Consider the following 22,609-nt stretch of genomic DNA (forward strand, 5'->3'; position numbering starts at 1 on the left):
CTGTTTATAGGGTGGAATGAGGAGTAGTATGGCTAGAATCAATAACCATAGTGATGTTTATATGTATCATCTCTTCTTAGGACACTGTAATTGTGAATAAAATTGCTAGATTGCCTCCCCCCTTGTGTCCTTCCCTTTCATGTTCTGTTGGCCTGAATGCTTTCATCTCAGTGTGATCTCATTTACCAACAAGGGCACTGACCTAAGAGTCAGAGGCTTCATGTTCTCATTACATTCCACAGATTAAGAGCTGTGTGACTATAAACATGTTATATGCCTGCCCAAATTTCAGATCTGTGTATGCAGGCTATTGGTAGGATTTGCCAGGGAGATAGATGGTGAGAGTTGAATAAGATGGTAATGTATGACAAACATTTAGCACAATGCTTATTCTTTCGTAAGCACTTAAACTGAAATTACCAAAAGAATCCCGATGAATTATTCTTGATTTCATCTCCCCCTTCTCGTCCATGTCTCTTGCCCACTTTATAATACAGGCAAAGTTGTTCTGTGAATATCCTTGCTTGATCTGTGCTAATCTCTTCGTTACTTGTCACTGCTTCAGTACCTATGTGCGTTTTTGCCATGCTAATTCATGGTTCGCCTAATTTTTAAATGCAGGAAGAGAGAGGGGCTTGATAATTGTTAAAGACTGCTGAGCTTCCTTTTATCTGATTTTGGGTTCAGGGCGCAACCTTTTCAGATTCCTGAGCACTTAGCCATTTGCCAGTGGGTCTGTAATGAGTGCCATATTCAAGTTAACAGATGGTATGGTGTGCTTGCTTTGATGGGTAATTGTTCTTTCATCTTAATTTCCTCCCTTTGGCATTCGTTTGTTGGAAGGAGCTCAATGGCAATGTCATAAAGCTTGGGGTAAAAAAAAATCAAATTGAAATAGCAGGTCACTGGTCTATCAAAAAATACAGTTAAGCTAAAATCTGGTGAAGGTCTACAAGAGAAGAGGCTCTTAACCCTAGTATTAGGGATCAAAAAAGTCTTAAGGGTACAGTGGATTTAATTGCCTGCTCATTCCTTCTTTCTTAGTTGTTAAGTGTCACTGTTTGCCTTAAAGATTATGACAGCTCCTCCTTCTTGGCTAACAGGTCATAGCTCTCACAGTTCATCTGTCTGAAACTAAGACATCAAGCCCATTCTTCTATGGGGCCACTGCTGTTTTAACTACACTCTCTCCCTCCCTTCCCATTATATACTTTTATCTTGATGTTTCTTGTATAGGTCTTTCTCTAAGCCTCCTTCTTCAGGATAGCTTTGTTCTATGCTCTTTCCTTTGAGGGACCACTTCATATACAACTTTTTATAGAATATGGAGGTAGAGTCAATTACACAGAATTTTTTTTTGCTCGGTTTTTCTGAGTCAGTTATCCTTTATTGAACATTTTTTGTAGCTACTTTTATATGGTGGAGTTAGTTTTCCCTCTTTCTTCTTCCAGTTTCCCACACAGGTCAGAGGCTATCTCAAATGAGCAAGTGTTCATCAATTCATTCTAAACACTACTAAATAATATAAGTTATCTACTGATGTTTGGTCCCCAGGGAAGTTCTCATCCATGCCATTCTACAGATGATAGCTGTGCTGTAACACAGAACACAGATCAGAAGAAAGTTTCTGCTTTCTGTATATTGTTTTTTGACTTGAAGTCTCAAGGGTACTGGATTGGCAGAAAGTTTTTATCTTTGGTATAAAAAGTTCTGCCTCCTCCTGTTTGGAAGACATGTTGCTTCAGGAAAATGCAGCAGAGCCTAGCATGATGTCAAAAAGAGCAGGGAGTAAGAAGCATTGCTCAGAAATGGGGCAAATAATGGGTTCGCTCTAAGTCTTCCAAGGGTCATGTTTGATAGTACCAGGTTTATCTACAGCATCAGCATCCTCATGTTCCTGGCCATTCCCTTTCTTACATTTTACGTTGAGTTGGCCTGCTGTGTTGTCTGTGGCATGGGAAATCCTGTTTTCCACAATATGCCAGTTGACTCTCAGCTTGACCCTTCTTGTTTCTTACTTTATCCTGGCTGGTTTTTTGCTCCCATTGGTATATACCCTACCCCCAGCCCACCCCTGATGCTTGCTAAAATCAGTTTTTTAGTTCTGTTCCTCATCATTTCCTCTGATTTGTGCTCTTTGGGATCAGATGGTTCTAGTCTCTTTTCGGCCTATTGGAGCACAGGTTTCTTGAGGCATAGACGTTCTAGATTAGCTTTTGCATCATTGAGAACAGATCTTGTATTGTATCTCTGGATGGTTTTGTATTTATGATCCTTTTACCATAACATCCCTAGAGCTAAGAACACAGGCATGAGCTACCATGCCAGGCTTTTCGTATGATAGTGTATATATTGGTAAGTTGTAAATGGTCATCCTGGATTTATAATTCTCCCCCACTTTTTATCTATCTATCTATCTATCTATCTATCTATCTATCTATCTATCTATCTATCTATCTATCTATCTATCTATCTATTTTTGTTGTTGTTGTGTATATGGCGAGGGGGGAGTCCTGTTGAAGCACATGGATTGAAGTCCTGGATCTGCACTAACTCCCTTTGTGATCTCCAGGACTTCTCTTTCTCTCTGTGAGGCCCTCATTACTTTATCTGTATTGTAGGGTCAGTGACTTGGAAAGGCTCACTGTTGCTAATGTCCTATTTAGCTTACTAGAGTTTATTTAGCATGAAAAGGTTATTGGGGGAACTCTTAAATTTGAACTTCTCATTGTTTTTAAAGAACAAGAGGGGTCAGGAAATCTAATACTTACTTATAAGGCTTTGGGGTCTAAAAATCCTTCTATTATTCTGAGGGACATGGAGATAAAAAACATTGGTCAATTTAGGTTGTGTTAAACATTGTGAGATTCTTCCTTCGTTTTGGCCCTTATTTGTAAGGGTTTAGCTTTCAAATGTGTGTATTTTAATGGAAGTGGTCCTCTTTTCCTTATACATCCAATTCTTGTTCTCATCTTCCTTCACCATTTCTGAATAGTTCACAATTTTCAACTTAATTAGGTCTTTCCCCTAAGTGAAGAACACAGCTGTTTCCTTTCTGAGGCTTTGGCAGCTGCCACTGCCTCTCTCAAAATGGAGTGATTAGCTCTTTCCTTTGATTTCTTAACTTGCCATTAGTTCAGGACTACTAGCCCATTTCCTATATTTTATACTTACCAAAATCCTATGACCAGGGTTGTTCCAATTTACCTTGAAGGCCCTTAAGTCTTTTGGGGACTTAATACATATGGTATGTGAGCTTTAGCGATCTTTCAGAACTGCATTTACCTTAGTGTTCCTAGGGATTTCATTGTTTAGCCTTTTTGAGATATTGATCTATGAGAAGAACTTAGCCTGGTTTGGTTTTAGTGGAGAAATAAAGGATAAGACACCATAAATATATTTTGTCCTTGAATTAAATGGTCCTCATTTGTCATAAGCTCCCTACTTTGATTTTAAAGGGTCCTCTTGCCTATCCATCTTTCTGTTTTAGTTTTATGCACCTCTATTTAAGAAAGTGAATGCTGCTTTTCTCTAGGCGTTTTGACTTTCTCTATCTCCCTGGCCTTTAATTTTATAATTTCACTTTCCTTATTGGGATTTCCTCTTATCATGCCTTTCTCTTGCTTTTACAATATAAAGTCAACTTCTCTATTTGTCCTTGCCTCTTTTTTCACATTATGCTTCCAGCTAATCAATGGGAAAACATTCTGTACTGTCAACTTAGTACTGCCTTTCCAAATGTGAGTGGTGCAACCTCTTTGGTTTGCCTCTTCCAAGTGCCTCATTCAATTTAATCTGCATAGTTAACATATTCGGCTTCTTGTTAATATTTCCTGTCTCAAGTCTATATTTTGAATTTAAACATATTCTGCATGTCCGTGTTTCCCTCTGTTAAAGGATCATATCTGTAACAAAGACATTAGCTCTGTGCCTAAGAAGAAAAACAAGCATACGTGAAATAGCATTTCTCACATTCTCTGGTGTATTCAAGGCCCAGTCTTTGAAACAATTGTGTGAACCCTGTAACTATATCGGTCTGCCTGCACCTTGCCTCCACTTGAGAATCCAGGGACCAAACACAGTTTTTACTGTTTAGGTTTTCATAGTTTCCCCTACCAGTAGTTCTTCTGCTCAGAGCCCTGTGATCACATCCTTTGTTTCTTTCCTACTAACTACATAAAAATTTACCCGTTCAAAGCTCTGTTTCTTCAAGGTCTCAATTATTTCCAGGGACTTCATGAACAAATTGCTCTCCCCTTTCCAAATAGCACTTGAATCTTAATGTGAATACAACACAAAAGAATGACCTCGGTGGCATTTGAATCATCAGTGTAGCCTAACGTTGTGATGTCTTTAAGAGAAAGTGTTTCTTAGCATCCTTTGCTTTATATTCAAGCAATAGTTGGATACATAGTGAAGGATGAGACCAGCTTAGACTCCATAGCTCCCAATGAGTTAGAGCTTTCTCTTTATGTGTGTAATTACACCTGAGGTGTACAGAATTGCTCTTCTACATTGCTAGACATTTTTAAGGCTCGGTGTCCTTTTCTTTTATCTTTTAACTATTCCATCAATGTCAAGAGGTCAGCCTTATTTGTCTTTTCATCCAGATTGGAAAAAAAATCCAAGAAGTCATGGTTATTTTAAGTAATTTCCATGGCAGTGCCATGAAGTCTCAGAGCTTGGACTGAGAGGCAGTTTTGCTCCAAAGCTCACGGTCTTAGACACTTTGTTAGACTGCCTTTAGAAGCGGGGTTTCCTTTTACACAAGTCACCTTCACTGAGAAAGGCTGGCTTCTGATGTTCTGTGGAGGTATAAACTTTCCCTTTGATGTGAAGAAGGTAAAGTTTTGATTGGCTACAGTAAATATGGGTCATGCCTCATTTTTCTTGGGATAATCTTGTCTTTGGACAAAGAGTTGGAGCAGAAATTTCCACCTTTTTAAAAACCCCAAAGTTTGCAATCTTCAGCACTTCTGTGGCTTTAGATTCTCAATACACACAGTGTCAAGCTAGGATCAAAATTATGCCTTATCTTTTCTTTACTATAGATACTGATGGGGCTGTAGGGAGGACTCCTTAGTATTGGTGAACAGAAATATGACAGATTTCAGGTAGAGGTTCTATGAACGGGAGAATGGACTCATCTATACTCTCAAGTGCCAGACTGGCAAGAAATGCTATTTAATCAAAGTAATTTACGCTGTCATTTTAAAGATAATGTTAAAATGATTTCTGAAGTGGGTGGTCGTGTTTTCTGGTAGTCCTGCTGTTCCATCTGGAGGAAGTTATCACTGACTGTTGCTTATTTGTAGCAGATAGAAAGTCTCATGCCTTTGGGCTGCCACAATCATGATAATGAACATTCTGTTCAGAAGGGGAGCATTCAGGCTCTTTCCCAGTCGCCTTTATCATGACACTGGGAATTTAATACATTCATTTATTCTTCTTTCAAGAAATAGGATTAAATTCAGAATGGAGCAGGGAGCAGTCTTAGTCTTCTTTGCATGATTTTCAGGGGCTGTGAAGTTCCAGCTGTGTAAACATGATTGCAGAACTTAGGTATTGTCTAGTGGGGGAGGATTGCAATTTGGGTGAGGCACACCATGGCTGGGATGGAGCCAGACATTCTTCCACCCACTTTAGTCCACACCCTGCGGGGTCGGCTTGCTCAGCTCCTAGAGTTAAAAATGAAGATGGGGCAGCTGGAGTTAATTACACTGTTTTATAGCTTAGTATCAGTAGGGGATGAGAACTAGGCAAGGGTTAGGAAAAATCATATCTTCAGGATGCTGCACTTACAACAGTAGGAAACAAAGAAATGGCAGGTATTAGAGAAAATAAGGAAATGTAAAATATTAAATACCATGAAAGTTTAAAAATGCCTGTTAAAACTGCAGCTGAATTTACATTCCATTTGTTCTTCCATGTGGTAATTGGAATGGAGGGTGGGTAATATTTATTTGATTGTAGAAATTTGATATTGCAACCAATATCTGAAATCAGTTTTGTTCTTTGGATTTAAGTTATGAATTGATATATAATCCTACAGAGCTCTAAAACCTGAGCGTTATTATTATGGAATAAATGTGATTTCTTCAAAATAAATGCAAATATTGTGGAGCATTCAATCCTTCCTCCATGCCTCCCTTCACAATTCTACAGGAAGTTGGATCTGCTCAGTGTAGTAGTCTAAATCCCAGTGGTTGAAGAGGCACATAAGCATACATATGCCTGAGCTCCAAAATATGAACTTTCTGAGGATAAGAGTAGGCTTTCATGATTTAGATTTTTCATCATATTCTTGGGGGAGATAATCACGAGATAAAACAGTGATAGTTCGATTCCCAATGGATATGGATTTTAGGACATATTTGTGTTCAGGAAAGAAAGGAAAACATTAATTTTCAGTGCACTGCAGTGGCATTGCATTTAGGTATAAGCCAGTTGATGATATTCATTTTTTATTTTTATTGAGCTCTATATATTTCTCTGCTCCCCTGTCTGCCTCTCCCCTCCCCTTCAAGCCTCTCCCAAGGTCCCCATGCTCCCAATTTACTCAGGAGATCTTGTCTTTTACTACTTCCCATGTAGATTAGATCTATGTAAGTCTCTCTTAGGGTCCTCATTGTTGTCTAAGTTCTCTGGGATTGTGATTTGTGGGCTGTGTTTCTTTGCTTTATGTTAAAAAAACCACTCATGAGTGAATACATGTGATAATTGTCTTTCTGTGTCTGGGTTACCTCACTCACAATGATGTTTTCTAGCTCCATCCATTTTCCTGCAAAATTCAGTATGTCATTATTTTTTTCAACTGTGTAGTAATCCATTGTGTAAATGTACCACATTTTCCTTATCCATTCTTCAGTGGAGGGACATTTAGGTTGTTTTCAGGTTCTGGCTATGACCAATAATGCTGCTATGAACATAGTTTAGCACATGTCCTTGTGGCACGATTGATTATCATTTGTATATATACCTAAAAGTGCTATTACTGGGTCTTGAGGAAGGTTGTTTCCTAATTTTCTCAGAAATTGCCCCACTGACATCCAAAAGGGTTATACCAGCTTGCATTCCCACCAGCAATGCAGGAGTGTTCCCTTTACCCCACAACCTCTCCAGCATAAGTTGTCATCAGTGATTTTGATCTTGGCCATTTTGATAGGTGTAAGATGGAATCTCAGAGTTGTTTTGATTTGTATTTATCTGATGACTAAGGATGTTGAACATTTCCTCAAGTGTCTTTCAGCCATTTTAGATTCCTCTGTTGAGAATTCTCTGTTTAGATCTGTACTCCATTTTTTTATTAGATTTTTTTTGTTCTTTTGATAACCAATTTCTGGAGTTCTTTGCATATTTTGGAGATCAGCCCTCTGTCTGATGTGGGGTTAGTGAAGATTTTTTCCCATTCTGTAGGCTGTCGTTTTGTCTTGTTGACCATGTCCTTTGCTTTACAGAAGTTTTTCAGCTTCAGGAGGTCCCATTTATTAATTGTTTCTCTCAGTGTCTGTGCTGTTGGGGTAATACTTAGGAAGTGGTTCCCTGTGCCAATGCGTTCAAGTGTACTTCCCACTTTTTCTTCTATAAGGTTCAGTGTGGTTGTTTTTTTGTTGAGGTCTTTGATCCCTTTGGACTTGAGTTTTGTGCATGGTGATAGATATGGATCTATTTTCATTTTTTTACATGTTGTTTTCCAGTTATGCCAGCACCCTCTGTTAAATATGCTTTTTTCCCATTTAATATTTTTTTGCTTCTTTGTCAAAAATGAAGTGTTTAAAGGTATGTGGATTAATATCTGGGTCTTCGATTCAGTTCCATTGGTCCTAAGGACTTTCTTCTAATTGATTTTGAGCCTGCTATATGAGAGATTCATGGCTGGCACTACAAACTTGGTTAAGAGCCTCTTACTGAGGAGGTCCTAGGCACAAGGTTGGTAAGGTAACACACTACTGATGTTTTGCTAAATGAACAAATTCTCCTCCAAGTATTTCTATTTATACTCATCCATTGGTGATCCTCTCAGTCTTAGAGAAGCTTCTTTTGCAGTGGGTGAGAGTTAATGTGGAGACACATTACTGAGCAAAGCTCTGGGAATAGGTCATGAAGAATCCTCAACCCTAAACAGGACATTTGTATTAACTCCTCAACGGCCCAGGGAGCATCACACAAAAAGATAATGGAAAAGGCAGAAGATGGCAGACATGTTGTCTCAGGACATAGCAAGGCTGTTGCATTCATGAACACACAGAAACTGTGGCTACATGCACAAGACTGTCACATACGAAAAATGCATGAAAGGAGGAAGGAGCTGGTTGGAAAGAAGGGAGTCAACTGGGGTGTGAGGTGAATAAGACAGTAATGGGGATGGGTATGGCCACAGTTCATTCATTGTATATACATGTGGGATTGTCACAAATTTTATAAAAAGCAAGATCATTTTCCTGAGCCACTTATTTCAAATCATTGTCTCTGAACATATTTATAGAATGGGAAGTTATGAATTGAGAAAAGAATGCTGAGTTGATAGAGCACTGAGTTTGGTTTTAGTCATTCTACAAGTATTAAAAAGTAGAAAGGCAAAAATTGTTCAGTAAATTACTCTTGATGATCAATACTGGAATGTCAGTGAAGTCAGAGATTCACTCAAAACATCCACACACACAGGCATTTTTCTTCAATATCTGTGGGATTCCAAAGAGATGGAAACATGCCTTCAGAGTACCCAGTGGGAGATATAGGGACACCTCCATCTTTCATCATATTTAACTGACATGTGGGAAGTCTTGTCAATATTGTTCATGTGTTGCCTTTGGGACTTCAAACTGGGATATCTATTAACTGTGCTGCATGCTGTAATTGTAGCATGTGCAGATCATCCCATAACACTTCGCTGGTGGATGCCTGTCTGAATCATTAAGTGGGAGCATTATGGGTGCCATAACAGCATTGGAATTCCTGCAACTAAAAGGGAAACACATTTGGCTTGTACTTCATCCACAATCACTTACACTTAAGCTATTGGTAGTTGATTGGGATCTGTAGCATGCTGGGTTTGTGCCATAGACTTCTAAACATATTTGATGGGTGGAACAGACAGGGAGGCTGTGGGTTTTGGCAAGCTGTGGCTCCCATTAGTCAGACTGACTGTGTCTGACACTAAAGATTCCAATTCACCAAGATGAAACTCACTTCTCTAGGCCTTGGCTGATGGCCCAGTGATGTTGATGGGCAGGAGAAGGCCAGTGTTACATTAAGCTCTGAGTTTCCAGTGAGCAAATAGTTGAGTCCTTTACTGAATGGTCTGGATTTTGTTCTTTGAAAAAAATATAAAATTTATGGCACCTTTATAGAAATTGAAGACATTGCTAAGATTTTAAAGTTTTGTTTTATGGCAAATGTTAAAGTGTGAGCACTTTTGTAGGGTATACAGACTAGGCAATTGTATAGTTAATATTTCTGTCCTTAAAGTTTTTATCTTGTAAGCAGTGTTGGTAACATATCCTACTAAGGACATTCCAGACACAGCTATTTCTAATAATAGGAGGGTCCCCACAGAAATGTCAGGCATATTCTTAAGGGTCTTTGCTGGAAAGGAGGAAATGTCTCCGGAAAATGGACTGCTTCCATTATCAGTGGTTTTCCTGGCAGACTTTTGCCCATTACTATTGTCTTTCATTGACTCCCTGTAGCTCACAGAGGTATGAGATTTTTAGTAGAAAAATTTTCTGTGACAAGGAAAGGCCACAAAACTGAAGGAAGAGAAACGAGGTCTGAAGAGAGACCGTAAGATGAGTGGGTATTTTGGTCACAGCAGAAAGGAGCTGAACACTATGGAATGGAGACAAGGAAGATAGGATACAGACAGAAACAGGAATTAAGCTACAAAAGTACTTAATATTTGGAGGTTGGAATAAAAAAAAGTTTCATTGAGCAGTGGAAGCTTCTTTCATGCAATATCTAGGAATATGATGAAATTTTGTAAAGACAATTCTGTCTTAAATACACCATATGAGCTGACAGTGTGCAGTGCATAGGATTGTTCTGTCTAGCGCACAATCAGTCCACTGTTCCCCTGCTCTGAATAATCTGTGGGGTGTGGTCAAAAGAAAGTAAATAGTGAAGATGGATGATTTCTTCTGAGGTGAGTTCAAGAACTTTCTTCAACAAAGGGGAGATGGGAGCATCCTCTTTAACCTCTACTGTTAGTTTTTGTTTTGATAGAGTCTTGCTATGTAGCTTAGCTGACTTTGAACTTGTGAACCTCTAGCCTTCTCTCACTCTGGTGATATCAGTATAGGTGTGCACTTTCACAGCCAGCCACATTTACTTTCTGTGCAGTGGAGGCTGGTCTTGAAATCCTGACCTTCCCACCTCTACCTCTCAAATGCTGGATGATAGGTGTGTACCACCATAACCAGTCACATCTACTTTTTGTATAATCTGTTTGGTAGCTCTCTTCAAATTTTTCTGGCTTCTTCTGTGAACCTGGGTAACCTGACACATTTGGTTACTGTGATTATTTCTATTTTAAATATTAGTTAGTGTTAAAGATTGTTTCGGAAGCTCTGTGTCTAGTTGGGTTGTACAGAAGGAAGGACAGCTTCATTTTCATTCCCTTGGGAAACAGACATGGCCAGGAGAAAATGTGGTTTTTAATAGTCATGCAGACAAGAAAACAAATTTTTGTTTCAGTCTTTTGAACAGTACAAAAATGCTTCTCAAGCACTGGGTTCACGTGTGCCTTTTTAGTGGTGGGTACACAAGGAATTAGATTCATTCCTAACAGTTTGCCCACTTTTGTGTTGGTAAAATGATTATTCATAAGTAGTCCGTTGAACTACCACAGATCTACTGGGTTGGGATGGACAACAGAGTGTTAAAAATGTAAACTTTTCAGTTTGAACAAACTCTGTACAAAACCTTGTTCTCTGAAGAGTGTAAAGATTTCCCAAGAGAAGAAAATCAATTGTCAGTGCCTTTGTTCCATAAACATCTTATCCAGGAAGTTATGTTAGCATTACAGCTCTGTGTGCAACTCCTCTCCCTTGTGTGTGTGTGTGTTTGTGTGTGCATGTGTGTGCATGTGTGTGCATGTGTATGTATTCATAGTGTTCTTTGGATGCTTCTTGAAATCTTCTATATACCATTTCTATATGCTCCATTCTCTTCTTTCTTTCCTAAGCTCTCCACTCCCAGAAAAACCCATTGGTCCATTCATATTAGGTTAGATTAAAAAGAAAAACTTGTGCCATGTCTTAATATATGAGCAAATGATGATCTTTAATTCTTTAACTCACCATCATTTGCATTTTTCTTCAAAGATGATTATTTCATCTGCATTTTTAATAATAAGACAGACTATTTTTCTGTTCAGAGCTGATTGAAGCAAATAAAAAAATGAAGTTGAATTAAGGGTGTAAGAAAGTTCTAGGGCCAAAGAAGCTCTTTCTCTAATTAATAATTTCAATTTACTCTTAGAGTATTTTCATGCTGAAGTCCAACATTTCATGTTAAACACTTCTGTACCTTCTGTCGTCTAACGGCCAAATTGGAATATCAGAGAGTGGAAATCATGTAGGTTTGAATGAAGCTTCCAATTCTCTACTCCCAGTGCTGTCTTGTTTTCCACACAGATTGCTCAAGGCTTCTCTCATCACTGCATGGAATTTGCTCATTAGCCCTATGTTTCACAGATCCAGTCATGAAAGATACACATTTAACCAACAGGGGGAAAATAGAGTAAGATTGGAGTTTAGTAGATGCAATGTTTTGGAATAAAGAGATTATGCCAAGGGTATCTGCCAGTGGACCCAGGATTTAAATTTATGAGTCTGTTCTTTTCAGGAATATTTTGATTTTTTTCTTGCCTTAATTTGTGAATGGAAATAATTGTTAAGAACTGGTAGTGGTGTAGATGGTGGTGTGGAGAGTAGATGAGGGAGGAGAGATGCAGGGGTGGATTTGGTTGTTAAGATCTAGGCTTACTATGCATCCATTACTGCAAGATTTTTTTTTTCTAGAACTGTGGTGTCAGTGTTTTAATCCAGGTTGTTTTAGCCCAAGAGTGTTCTGCTCCTCCTGTGGGCATAGTTTTGAGTCAACTCAGGAAAAGCCCCCACAGCTGTGTGGCCCAATAGATAGCAAGGCTCCTTTAATGTTCTATGTAGCTGCCATTCGCTGCATCAGTGAGGAGTTGGGAAAGCTGATGGCAAAGAGGGGCACAGTGAAGCATGTCTGTGTTAAAAGTATAGGGGCCACTTCCTTCTGGATAAGATCATAGGGCAAATTTAGGTTACCCACATATTTTCAGACTTCTTCAAAGAGGAGATTAATTGATCTTGCTTCTGAATTTGGGTAATTGATTTTGAGCTAACACCTAATAACATGCCGTCTGCTTTCCTTTAAGTGGAGTGATTAAGTAGACAACCCAAAAGGAATAATTCTATGTGGTTTTAAAGAAAAGAGAAAAAGAACAAAATTGAGCACTGCCCATTTGAGACTGCTAGTGACAAATAAACAGAGATGATGTTTCATCCCTTCAATTTTAGTATTCATTATTCGTGGTTATTATTCATAAATTCCAGCACAAATGTTAGGTCTGCACCCCAGTGACACATTTACATTTTATTTTAAGTTGATTTCTGCCTAGTTGTGCAAATAAGGATTTCATGAGTTGAGTGCGCTTTGTGTGTTGCTTATCATTTTCATATACTCACACCTATATGTTCTACATCATCTCCACTAGCTATTCACGATTCTACCCAATATTCCACCCCCAAAGATCTCTAGCACAGAAAAGTGATATTTGAATATATTTCCCTAAGGCAATCAATTTACTTTTAATTTGTCTGGAACTAAGCTTTTCTTTGTTGCAAGAAAGAAGGATTGAAACTGCTATAAAATTTATTAGCTTGCAGGAAGATATCTGAAATGAATTTTTTAATGATGGTGCTGTGTGCTGTAGCCAGAAGCAGTGTCACCACGCTCCAGCATTCCAGATGGTTGCTGAAGTTCCACTGAACCATCGAGATAAAGCTAAAATTTTCTACAAGGCTTCTGTTGATAAGAGATAGTCCACCTTGGGTAACTAACAGATACCGATGCCCTAACATTCCTGCTTACTTCCAGGGATCATTTCCAATGATTACTATTCAGCTAAGGATTTGGCACACTAGCCCTTTGAATCATTGCAAGAGGCAATGATTGGTTTAATAAACATTTTATTTTCAAAGCTGGATGAGTGACTGGAGAATTGCAAATGTAGTCTTTTAATTTGCCCCATCAGTCCCACAAACTGTTTGGAATTTAAAAAAAAAACTCTAAGGAATCTGAAAGTTAAAATTGCAATATGTTTATTGACTCATGGCCAGTATTGTACTTTCCACAGAATCAAGTGTCCTGGAACTTAACTGAAGGAAATGTCAGTTCCTGTTAAGGGGACACTGCTGCTGGATGTTCCTCCCACCTCCAACATTTCATTTTCATTTTAAAAATGAAAGTGTTTTGTTTTCAGTGCTAGGTGTCAAACCCATAATCTCCCATATGTTAGTCAAGCACTGTTATCATATCCCCAACTCTGCTACAAGGGAATATTTTTCTCCTGGTTAACATAACCTGTCTTTTTGCTTTCGCTGCCAACATTACTTATGCTGTCCTTACCGTGTGTTTTTGTCTCAGGCACTCAAAAGCTCAAATCCATCACCAAGTGGCTTTTGCACAATTTCATAATTGTTTGTTTGTTTTTCTGACAAGACCAAATTATAGCTAGTTTAGGTTCAGAGCTCCTGGTAAGCACAATGTAAAGAGCCCACATTGCCAGCAGCACGAATACTTTCTGAGTGTATGAAATGATCTGACTGCTTAATCTACACAAAAGCTAATAAATGGATTGAATTCTTCAGAGAACTGACTAGGTGTTGTAAGAGTCCCACAGGTCAGGGAACCCTGATTGCTCTTTGGGCTGACAAGGGAGGGGGAATTGATTGGGGGAGGGGGAGGGAAATGGGAAGTGGTGGTGGGGAAGAGACATGAATCTTTAATAAATAAATAAATTAAAAAAAAGAGTTCTACTTGTATGGGCTAAAGGGCTAGGTTCTGTGGGAATCTTACAGCGAGACCCTTGAAAACAGTCTCATGTCATTCATTGCTGTGCCTCGGTGCTCCATATTGTAAAGAATAGTTCATCGACCTGTGTCATCTCATATTTCACCTGTAAAGATGCCTTTTTAAGTGGGTTATAGGCACTTAGATCATGCCCAGCACTTTGTCACATAGTTTTTTTTTTTTTATCACAGAAGACACATACAAAGATCTTAGTCCACTCAGTCTCTGCTAGTCTCAGTCACTGTCACAACTTCTTTTTCTGTGTCAATTTTCTTTGTAGCCCTTTGCTTCAGTTCTTTGCTCCCCCCATGAATCAGCACAAATGATTTATACTTATACACATATTGATATCTGTTCTTTATGGACTGAATTGAATGGAGCACCAGTACAAAAATGAAAATGCCGGGAACTACTGTAATTGCCCAAATTGCAACTTAGATCATATGAACTGCACATGCCACACTGTCATCCATCATAAATATTAAGTTCCCAAGCACGTAGACTTCAATATGTTTTAACTTGTCTCTTTAACCAGCTCAGCACTAAACATTCCAGTGGAGAAAATTCAATTTCTTTGAATTCTGAAAGGGCCATATTTTAAATTTCTTTCCATGTTCCATTGGTAGTAAGTGAATTGCAGGTGAAGAGAAAGGGTTATGTACCACTTGGCATCAGAGGCTGGCTATTGGGTGGCCCTTGATAATGAATGCTGATCTGTCAAATTGTCTGGGATGAAGTTGGAATTCACCAGCCCTTTCATCTGCCTTCCCTGTGTCAGACAAAAACTAACCTTTATAGAATTCCCAGTGTTCTCCACCATTCTGAAAAGGCCATGCTAGGCTATTAGGCCTGGCTTTTTTCTCTTCTGGTCTCTGTTTTTGGCAGCATCATTTTGGCATTCTCAATAACTTTGTTTCAATATCCCATTCCCACCTGGACCCTTCTCCACCAGAAGCTGTGTTTATTCTTTCTTACTCCATAAAATTTGGGCTTGGTGTGTGTTCTTCTAAGTTACCAAAGGAAAAAGATTGTCTGAATTTGACAAAGGACCCTTTTATTACCACTGGTATTTCTTAATGTGTATATCTAAATAAAAGAAAAGTATAGGGTTTTTCTGCATGGGATAAAGACTGGTTTGCAGAGCGCAATTTCTGACATCTGTCAAATAATTGCCCATCAGTATTTCAAATGTCAATCACAATTATGCCACCCTATTGCTTCTGTCTGCTGTGTATCAGAGCATAGTGCTATGGGGCTAAGGACTGCTAAGAAGTAAGAGGCTAGGGAAGTGGAGAATAAAATGAATGATTTAGGGAAGGAAGAAAGGCATACGGGAGTGAGATACAAGTAGCTATTTGTTGAAAAATCTGTAATGCAAGTTTCATCAGAATTAAAATGACTACAGGATGGCTTCATACTATTGGCTTCTAAGTCTGTAAAACTGTATCAGCCTTCATGGATATCCCTTTACATGTTTACAGATGGAATACTATCTTCAATGGTTAAATTTTTCTTTATGAAATGAGTGTAATTCCTCTCCCCTATGGCTTTGAGATGCTGTCCTTAAGTCTTTATTGATTTTTTTTCAGCTATTGGAAGGTCCTTTTCTCCTGTTTCTGAACACCTAAGCAAAGTCAGTTCTCAAACTATTACTCAGACTCAAGCAAACATATAATGTCTGAGTTCCACAGTGTTTCCTGCCCTTAGCTGGTTTTCAACTTTCCTGTTCATGCTTTTTCCATTGAGCTCAATAGTACTCTGCATGCTTTGTCACATTATAGAAACAGAATAGATGTTCTTTCTTCAGGCTCTGAAAGCTTTGAAAGTGCCTTTAAGAAATCTACATGGGAAGCAGAAAAAGACAAGATCTCTTGAGTAAAGTGGGAACATAGGGACCTTGGGAGACGGTTGAAGAGGAGAGAAGAGGCAGTGAAAGGAGCAGAGAAAAATGTAGAGCTCAATAAAAATCAATAAAAAAGAATTCTTTCTTGAATAATTCTTCCTTTTGGTCATTTCCTTGCACAATAGATTGATACATGAACTTTGTTATGAAGTCTTGTAATATTTTTTAAGTAATAAGTTTGCCAGAGTATACCAACTACTCCTGTAGATCTGAAAGATTTATCTCTGGTCATATTAGTCTTATATTTTATGGGAATCAATGACAATTTTTTAGATGTTAAGAAACAGTGTTTGATATTTGAACAACACATTAAATTCATAAACTACACTTTTAAACTAAGTTAAAAGTTCTTAATTTATCACAATAGATTCCATGCTAACTATTGTTAGTATAGAAAACTTCCAGGTTGAAATAATTATATTTTCAAATGGATGTCAAATGCATACAAGATTTCTTTAGAACCTTCCAAAACCACTTGTCACTTGACTAATGTTTCTCAAGTTCTACTTTTATTGCCTTTGACAAAATGACACAGATTGCTTTTTAGGTTTCTAAACTGTTTCTATTAGTTAGAACATTTAATTCCAATTTTAGGAGTTACATGAGTGGCATAGTATCTTGAGGATCAATCTAGATTTCTTTTTGTTCTTTCTGTACTTTTTATTATTCCATTAAGTTAAACGGTTATTCACTATTACTCTGTAGTGGCTTTTTTTGCTAGCTTTATTGGGTAGCGGAAAACAAAACTGGCATAGTTTTTGCTCATTTAGAGCTTCAAAAAGCAAGCAAAACTTACATGACCTAAATAAACAATTTCAAGTGGGATGAGTGCTATGAAAGTGAGGTTCTATGAGCCCTTAGTCTAAGGGATTATTGAGTGATTCCTTAGACTGTTGAGAAAGTGAAATTCTAATTGAGACTTCATGAATAATGTTATCCACCATGAGGTATGTTTATCTATTAGAAATAAAGACTCCACTAAAGAAAATAAATAGCCTAAATAAAGGAGAGTTAATTTTGCCTCTTATATAAGAGGAATTCAGATCTGATGAGGTGTCTATAGATTTACAGCAACCCAAGGACTTTCTGTTTCTACTAGACACACTTATACTTAATTTATATGAATTCGAATATTAATTACTTTGCCTTTGTTTTTCTTCTAGCCTTTCTACCTCCTCCAGTCCTACCTCAGAGTCTTATTTTTGTAAATATTAAGCTGATCATATTGTGAGGCATTGTAAAATATTATGAAAATTTTTATTAGGTCATCTTTATATAAGAATGTCATAAACATCAATTAAGCTGGAAAATTAGGGCTATAAACAAACTATTTTAATTCATATTTATTCAGTGATCGGGCTCTTGTTAACCCTTTATCCATGCTTTAGTAATGTAATCTTTGTAGGCTTCTGAGAGCCATATAAAAGACTTAGTCATGAATAAAGCAGAGCTGGAAAGATAAAAATATGTTATTGTAATCATTGTGGATTCTAACTATTGAGAACTTCTATAGTATGTCTAATCCAATCAGCAAAATATTTATGTTTTAGTAACATGGGATAGACTGTATATATTTTTGTGGTTGTCTTAGTTAGTGTTTTATTGCCATGAAGATGCACCATGACCATTCTTATAAGAGTTGCCGTGGTCATGGTGCATCTTCATGACAATAATATATGTCCAGAAATGAGAAAGAGGTAGATTAAATAGTTTTTCTGCTATATAAATTTGAGGAACCTTCTATTTTGTTCTCCCTCATAGCTCTTGTAATTCGCATTCCTACTAGCCATGGATATTTCATTACAAAGTAAGTCCTTAGTAAAAGTGAAAATTCAAACAAATAAGGAGAAAGAGCTAGTTTGTGGCTAATTAAATGACCCCAAACATATAAGAGGGATGAGTGTGTGTGTGTGTGTGTGTGTGTGTGTGTGTGTGTGTGTGTGTGTGTGTAGGGCTAATTGAAGCCTGTGAGTTCTCTGGAAAAAAGAGGTCACAGTGTATTCCTTCTGATAAGAAATCTGGTAATTGTGATGTCATAATGAAGTGCTTTCTTGGGGGAATTGGTGGTCAAAAAGAAATTATGTATTAGGTTTTCAAGTAGAATTCACAGTAATCTATGATGGGTAAGATGGAAAGATGCTAATAGTGTTCATAAAAATTGTGTTCAAGTTTCTTTGATAAAGTGAACATTTGATTTCCTCCCTTGTTACCATGTCCTCTTCTGTTGAGTGCACCTTCAAACATCGGTGGTTTTTAGCAGTAGGTGTTGATAAAATTGCTGACTCTCCACATGCTAGCTCTCAGGATAAACTTTTAAAAATACGTTTTCATCATAACTTGTTTCTTTTTAGGATTTTTGTTTTGTCAGCAGTGGGAACAGCGAGGATCATAAAAAACAAGTAATGTTTAGAGGGAGATCTATAGCTTTTTAAAAATCCATTTTCTCCACATTAGTCCCAAAAGGCAATAAAGGACTATCCAAAGTGCTATTTCCCAAAAGGGCCTGTGGGTATCAGAGAGACCAGAACACTGTGGGGTTGCAGTGATTACTAGAAAAAAAGCTGATGAAATTGATATCTTCCTTTTCTTTTTACAGATCAGAATGAAGGATTTCATTGCAGGGAGGAATGCCGGATTCTTGGCCACTCTGATAGATGCTGGATGCCACGGAATCCCATGCCCATCCGCTCCAAGTCTCCTGAACACGTGAGGAACATCATCGCTCTGTCCATTGAAGCTACTGCTGCTGATATTGAGCCTTATGACGACTGCGGCCCCACCAAGCGGACATTCGCAACCTTTGGAAAAGATGTCAACACCCACCGGGCTGAGGAGCGGCCCATCCTGAAAGTCAAGAGGACTGTCGATGTGACCATCTGCAGCCCCAAAGTCAACAGCGCTATCCGGGAGGCAGGCAATGGCTGTGAGGCTATTAGCCCTGTCACCTCCCCACTGCATCTCAAGAGCCCTCTGCCTACCAAGCCTACTATGTCTTACACGGTCGCCCTGGTTCCTCCAGCTCGTGATCTGGAGCACCATGCCAACAATGGCGCCTCTCGTCCTTCTGAAGCTGAACCCCGTGGAGCCGACAGTGAGAAAGTCATGCATGAGGTCAATCCTATTCTGAAGGAAGGGCGTGACAAGCAGTCTCCTGTCGTGAAGCGTCTGAAGGATATCATTCTGTAAACCCATCTGGGGAAGAAGAAAAGAAAAGAAATCACACTGGCTAGTGAAGATGCAGCATCTACTCATTTTCCTCACCCATGGTTGGTTCTTGAGTGGCTGCACTGTAGAGATTTCCCAAAACGTATTGTGTATAAATGACTATCATTCCGTGACAATCCCTCTCGTTTCAGCAGGCAGCAGGGGTGTTCAGTTGGAGCAAATTAGCTTTGGCTTGAGTTGTTCATGGGGCCTTGATGGTGGGGAAACAGAGGCAAATTCAGTTGTGAAAAGTATTATGTATTAAGTGTTTGAATTTATATATTTTTCTATGTCAAAATGATAATATAAATTACCATTGTTTGTGAAGAATTACATTTAAAAAAGCAAAAAGAAAAAAAAAGAAAAAAAAAACCCCTCTGGACACCTTTAATAAGCTCGCCACTGTTTTTTGTAGTGTAGACAAGTTATTGGTCATTTATTGTGTACTATTCATTGATTCAGTGACGTGAAATCGAGCCCCCAAAAGGTTGTTTCTGAAGCTCGAGTACTTTCCAATGCCGCTTCTTTGCTGTGGACTCCCCTGCTTTAAGAACCCTTTTGCTAGCTGTGCTGTTGTTGTATTTGATATTGCAAATTGCTATGTGTGTGGTGATGGCAAAAGGCTTTTAAAGGTTGACGTTTTCTTTTCTTAAAAAAATAATAAAAATACAGACAAAAACAAAATGCAGAAACTGAGACAGCAGGTAAATGAGCAACACTACACCTAGAGGTTGAGTACTTGGATACTCACTTTTTTTTAATCCATGTAGTGGTTGCTCACTACCTTCCAGAGGATTTCTCCTGTCTTTCAGTCTTCTGCCCGGGTCTGTGCGAGATCATTGTAGAAAGTCATTTTTGGATATGCTGCTATCTAATTTGCAGTTGTCAGAAATACTGTGCTGAAAATTTTATGAGATGCATTATTTTTTTTCTAATTTTCAGACCCTGAACAGGAAAGTTACTCCTGATGTTATCAGTTTTCAGGCTGAGAAATTCCCTGTCTCCAATCATCTAAAAATCATGCAACATGACTGAGTCTATTTTGAGATCTAAATTACCATCTCTTTAGACACACACTTCCTGATTCAGTGTTTTCCCAATCATGATTGGAATTAGATGGTAAAGCACATCATGGGCTGGAATCAAGGGCTCCATGCTGCTCTTTACCTTAGGCTTATAAATAATGATAGAGTAAGCAGTATGAAGTGTACACTTAGGAAAAGCCAGGTACTAACATCACTGATCTAATTACTGTGCCTTCTAAACGGAGACACTCAGACACTTGAACACGTCTTTTTATGACTAACACTTTTTTGATTAAAAATGTGAACAAGAAATTATTAAAACAAAAATCCCTTAGATTTAGTAACTCTTTTTTGCTGTAGGCTAGGAATATGCCTTTTTAAACTAACAGAGCACCCATTCTTTTTGTTCTTTTTAACAGTGCACAAATGCCCCTTTTTATTATCTGTCTATTAATATTCACTAGCCAACATAGTATTCTTGCAGCCTAAGAGTTCATTATTTAAAATAAACTAAAAAAACATGTCCTCTTTGCTCTACTTTTGTCTTAAAGGAATTTCTTCTTAAGAAACAATTTTTTTGGTTCCTTCCTCTCTTTTTCTCCCTCCCTCCCTCCCTCCCTCCCTCCCTCCCTCCCCTGTCCTTCCCTCCCTCCCTCCCTCCCTCCCTCGCTGCCTCCCTCCCTACCCCGTCCTTCCCTCCCTCCCTCCTTCCCCCTTATCTCTCATTTTTTTTTTTTGTAATTCAAGAACACTCAGAAAGAAAGTCTAGAAGTTAGAACACTAGAATTCAAAACAGAATTTATTTTCTTAAGTTTAGGTAGATACAGTCAGCTCTTTGAAATATTTTCATTATTTTTATCTGAGTTCCTAGCTTTATACATTACTAGGAATTTTTTCTTTTGTGGGAGGTGGGAGGGTTGTAAGGAAAGGGGTGGGTAAGGCACTGGGCATGGGGTTAGGTAGGGGAGAATATTTCTGGGGATAAAAGAAACATATAATGAAGCTACAAATCCATCCTTATTTCCTGAATACTACCTCATGCAAAATATTGGGTTGGCTGCAAATTTCTCCCTGACACAGTTAGAGACCTTTACATCTTCCTCTTGCTTCATTTAACTTTCTCTCATATATGTTCTCCTCTTCTGGTTTATTTCATTTTGGTGGTAGTAGATTATAAATTAGGTATTTATTTTTCCTTCCAAGTGACTATTTGATTAACATATTTAGCTTTTTAAAAGTGCCCTTTAAGTTGGGATGGCTGCCTATAGAATTGAGACTGATCTTCACCAGGATCCATCGGAGAGTATCTTGTTTGCTAGCACCTCAAGGTCACTTTGTAGTCAGATTGGACAGCTTTCTCCAGGTGGATTTCTTACTCTGCTCAGTGGAAACGAGGTAGTTTGAAAGATTGTGGAAAGTGGAGATGGAATGGTGGAATGCAGAGAGGCCACTGCCTGCCATGTGTCTTACCAGCCAATTAAAAAACGGGTGGCATTAGCAGTGATTTGTTTTTTTGCCTTTAAAAAAAAGAAACTAAAAATTTTGTCCCCGGAATTTCATTTCAGTTCCAAGCTTAGTCTATCTAAAATCATTGTTCTCAGCAGGCAGTCAGAGATATTTTTTTTTTTTTTTGCTTTTTGTTTCAGAACTCTTTACTGAGTATGCATAAGAATCCTCATTAAGGAAGTATCTTTCCCCCTTCAATTGTCTGATGGAAGTGCAAGCGCATCCTAGGAGAGCTTTGTAGGCAGGTTCTACAGGCCAACTGTGCTTGCAAATAGGACTTTTGTGCAAGGGTCTTAAATTCCCCACGGACTCGGGATTCTCCCACTCCCTTTTTTAACATATGTGATGTAAAGCTACCAAGGCCAGTGGAGCAAATATTTTTTCCCTTTCTTTCTGCAAACATGTTACACAGAAACACGTGGGAACAATTTTAGTTCCCAAGTCCTAGGGAGTTCTATTCCACTTATTCTGATGTCCCTGGGCCATGAAGTGTAACATGCTTAAAAATTTCCTGGCCAGGTAAATGTCTTTATTCAGTATAGTGCATCTAATTTGCATTGATTGACTGCTTTCTCCCAAACATGGGAACACGCTATTCAGCAAAAAATGGGGAGAAGTGATCCACAATGCCCTGTGGAAACTTGTTCCCACCTGTGCAGTCTTGTAAATTAACCTGTTCAGAATGAAACTTAGTATTTCATTGTTCCTCTGAAGCCAGTAGAAAAAGTGAGGGTCTGTCTTGGTTAAGGAATCACGTAGTAGTTCCTGCACAACAGTGGTTCTCAAAATATCATCTCAAAGCAACATCACTTAGGCACTTCTTGAAATGATAGGTCTTGATCCCTGCCTAGAATGGCTGTATAAGAAA

General features: G+C 38.4%; 1 protein-coding gene across 2 annotated transcripts in view; it reads left to right on the forward strand.

Moving 5' to 3' along the window:
* LOC121436870 (protocadherin-19) overlaps window positions 1-20,750 on the forward strand; it is a 100,359-nt gene extending 79,609 nt beyond the window's left edge. For both annotated transcript variants that reach the window (XM_041636774.1, XM_041636773.1), the window contains exon 5: window positions 18,603-20,750. In XM_041636774.1, coding sequence (XP_041492708.1) covers window positions 18,603-19,192 — 590 coding nt within the window. In that variant the 3' untranslated portion in view covers window positions 19,193-20,750. The remainder of the gene's footprint in view (window positions 1-18,602) is intronic.
* Window positions 20,751-22,609: the final 1,859 nt, after the last annotated feature.

This window comes from Microtus oregoni, unplaced genomic scaffold, assembly GCF_018167655.1.
Source record: "Microtus oregoni isolate MIOR12 unplaced genomic scaffold, Mior012 000050F_004, whole genome shotgun sequence".
Taxonomy (NCBI): Eukaryota; Metazoa; Chordata; class Mammalia; order Rodentia; family Cricetidae; genus Microtus; species Microtus oregoni.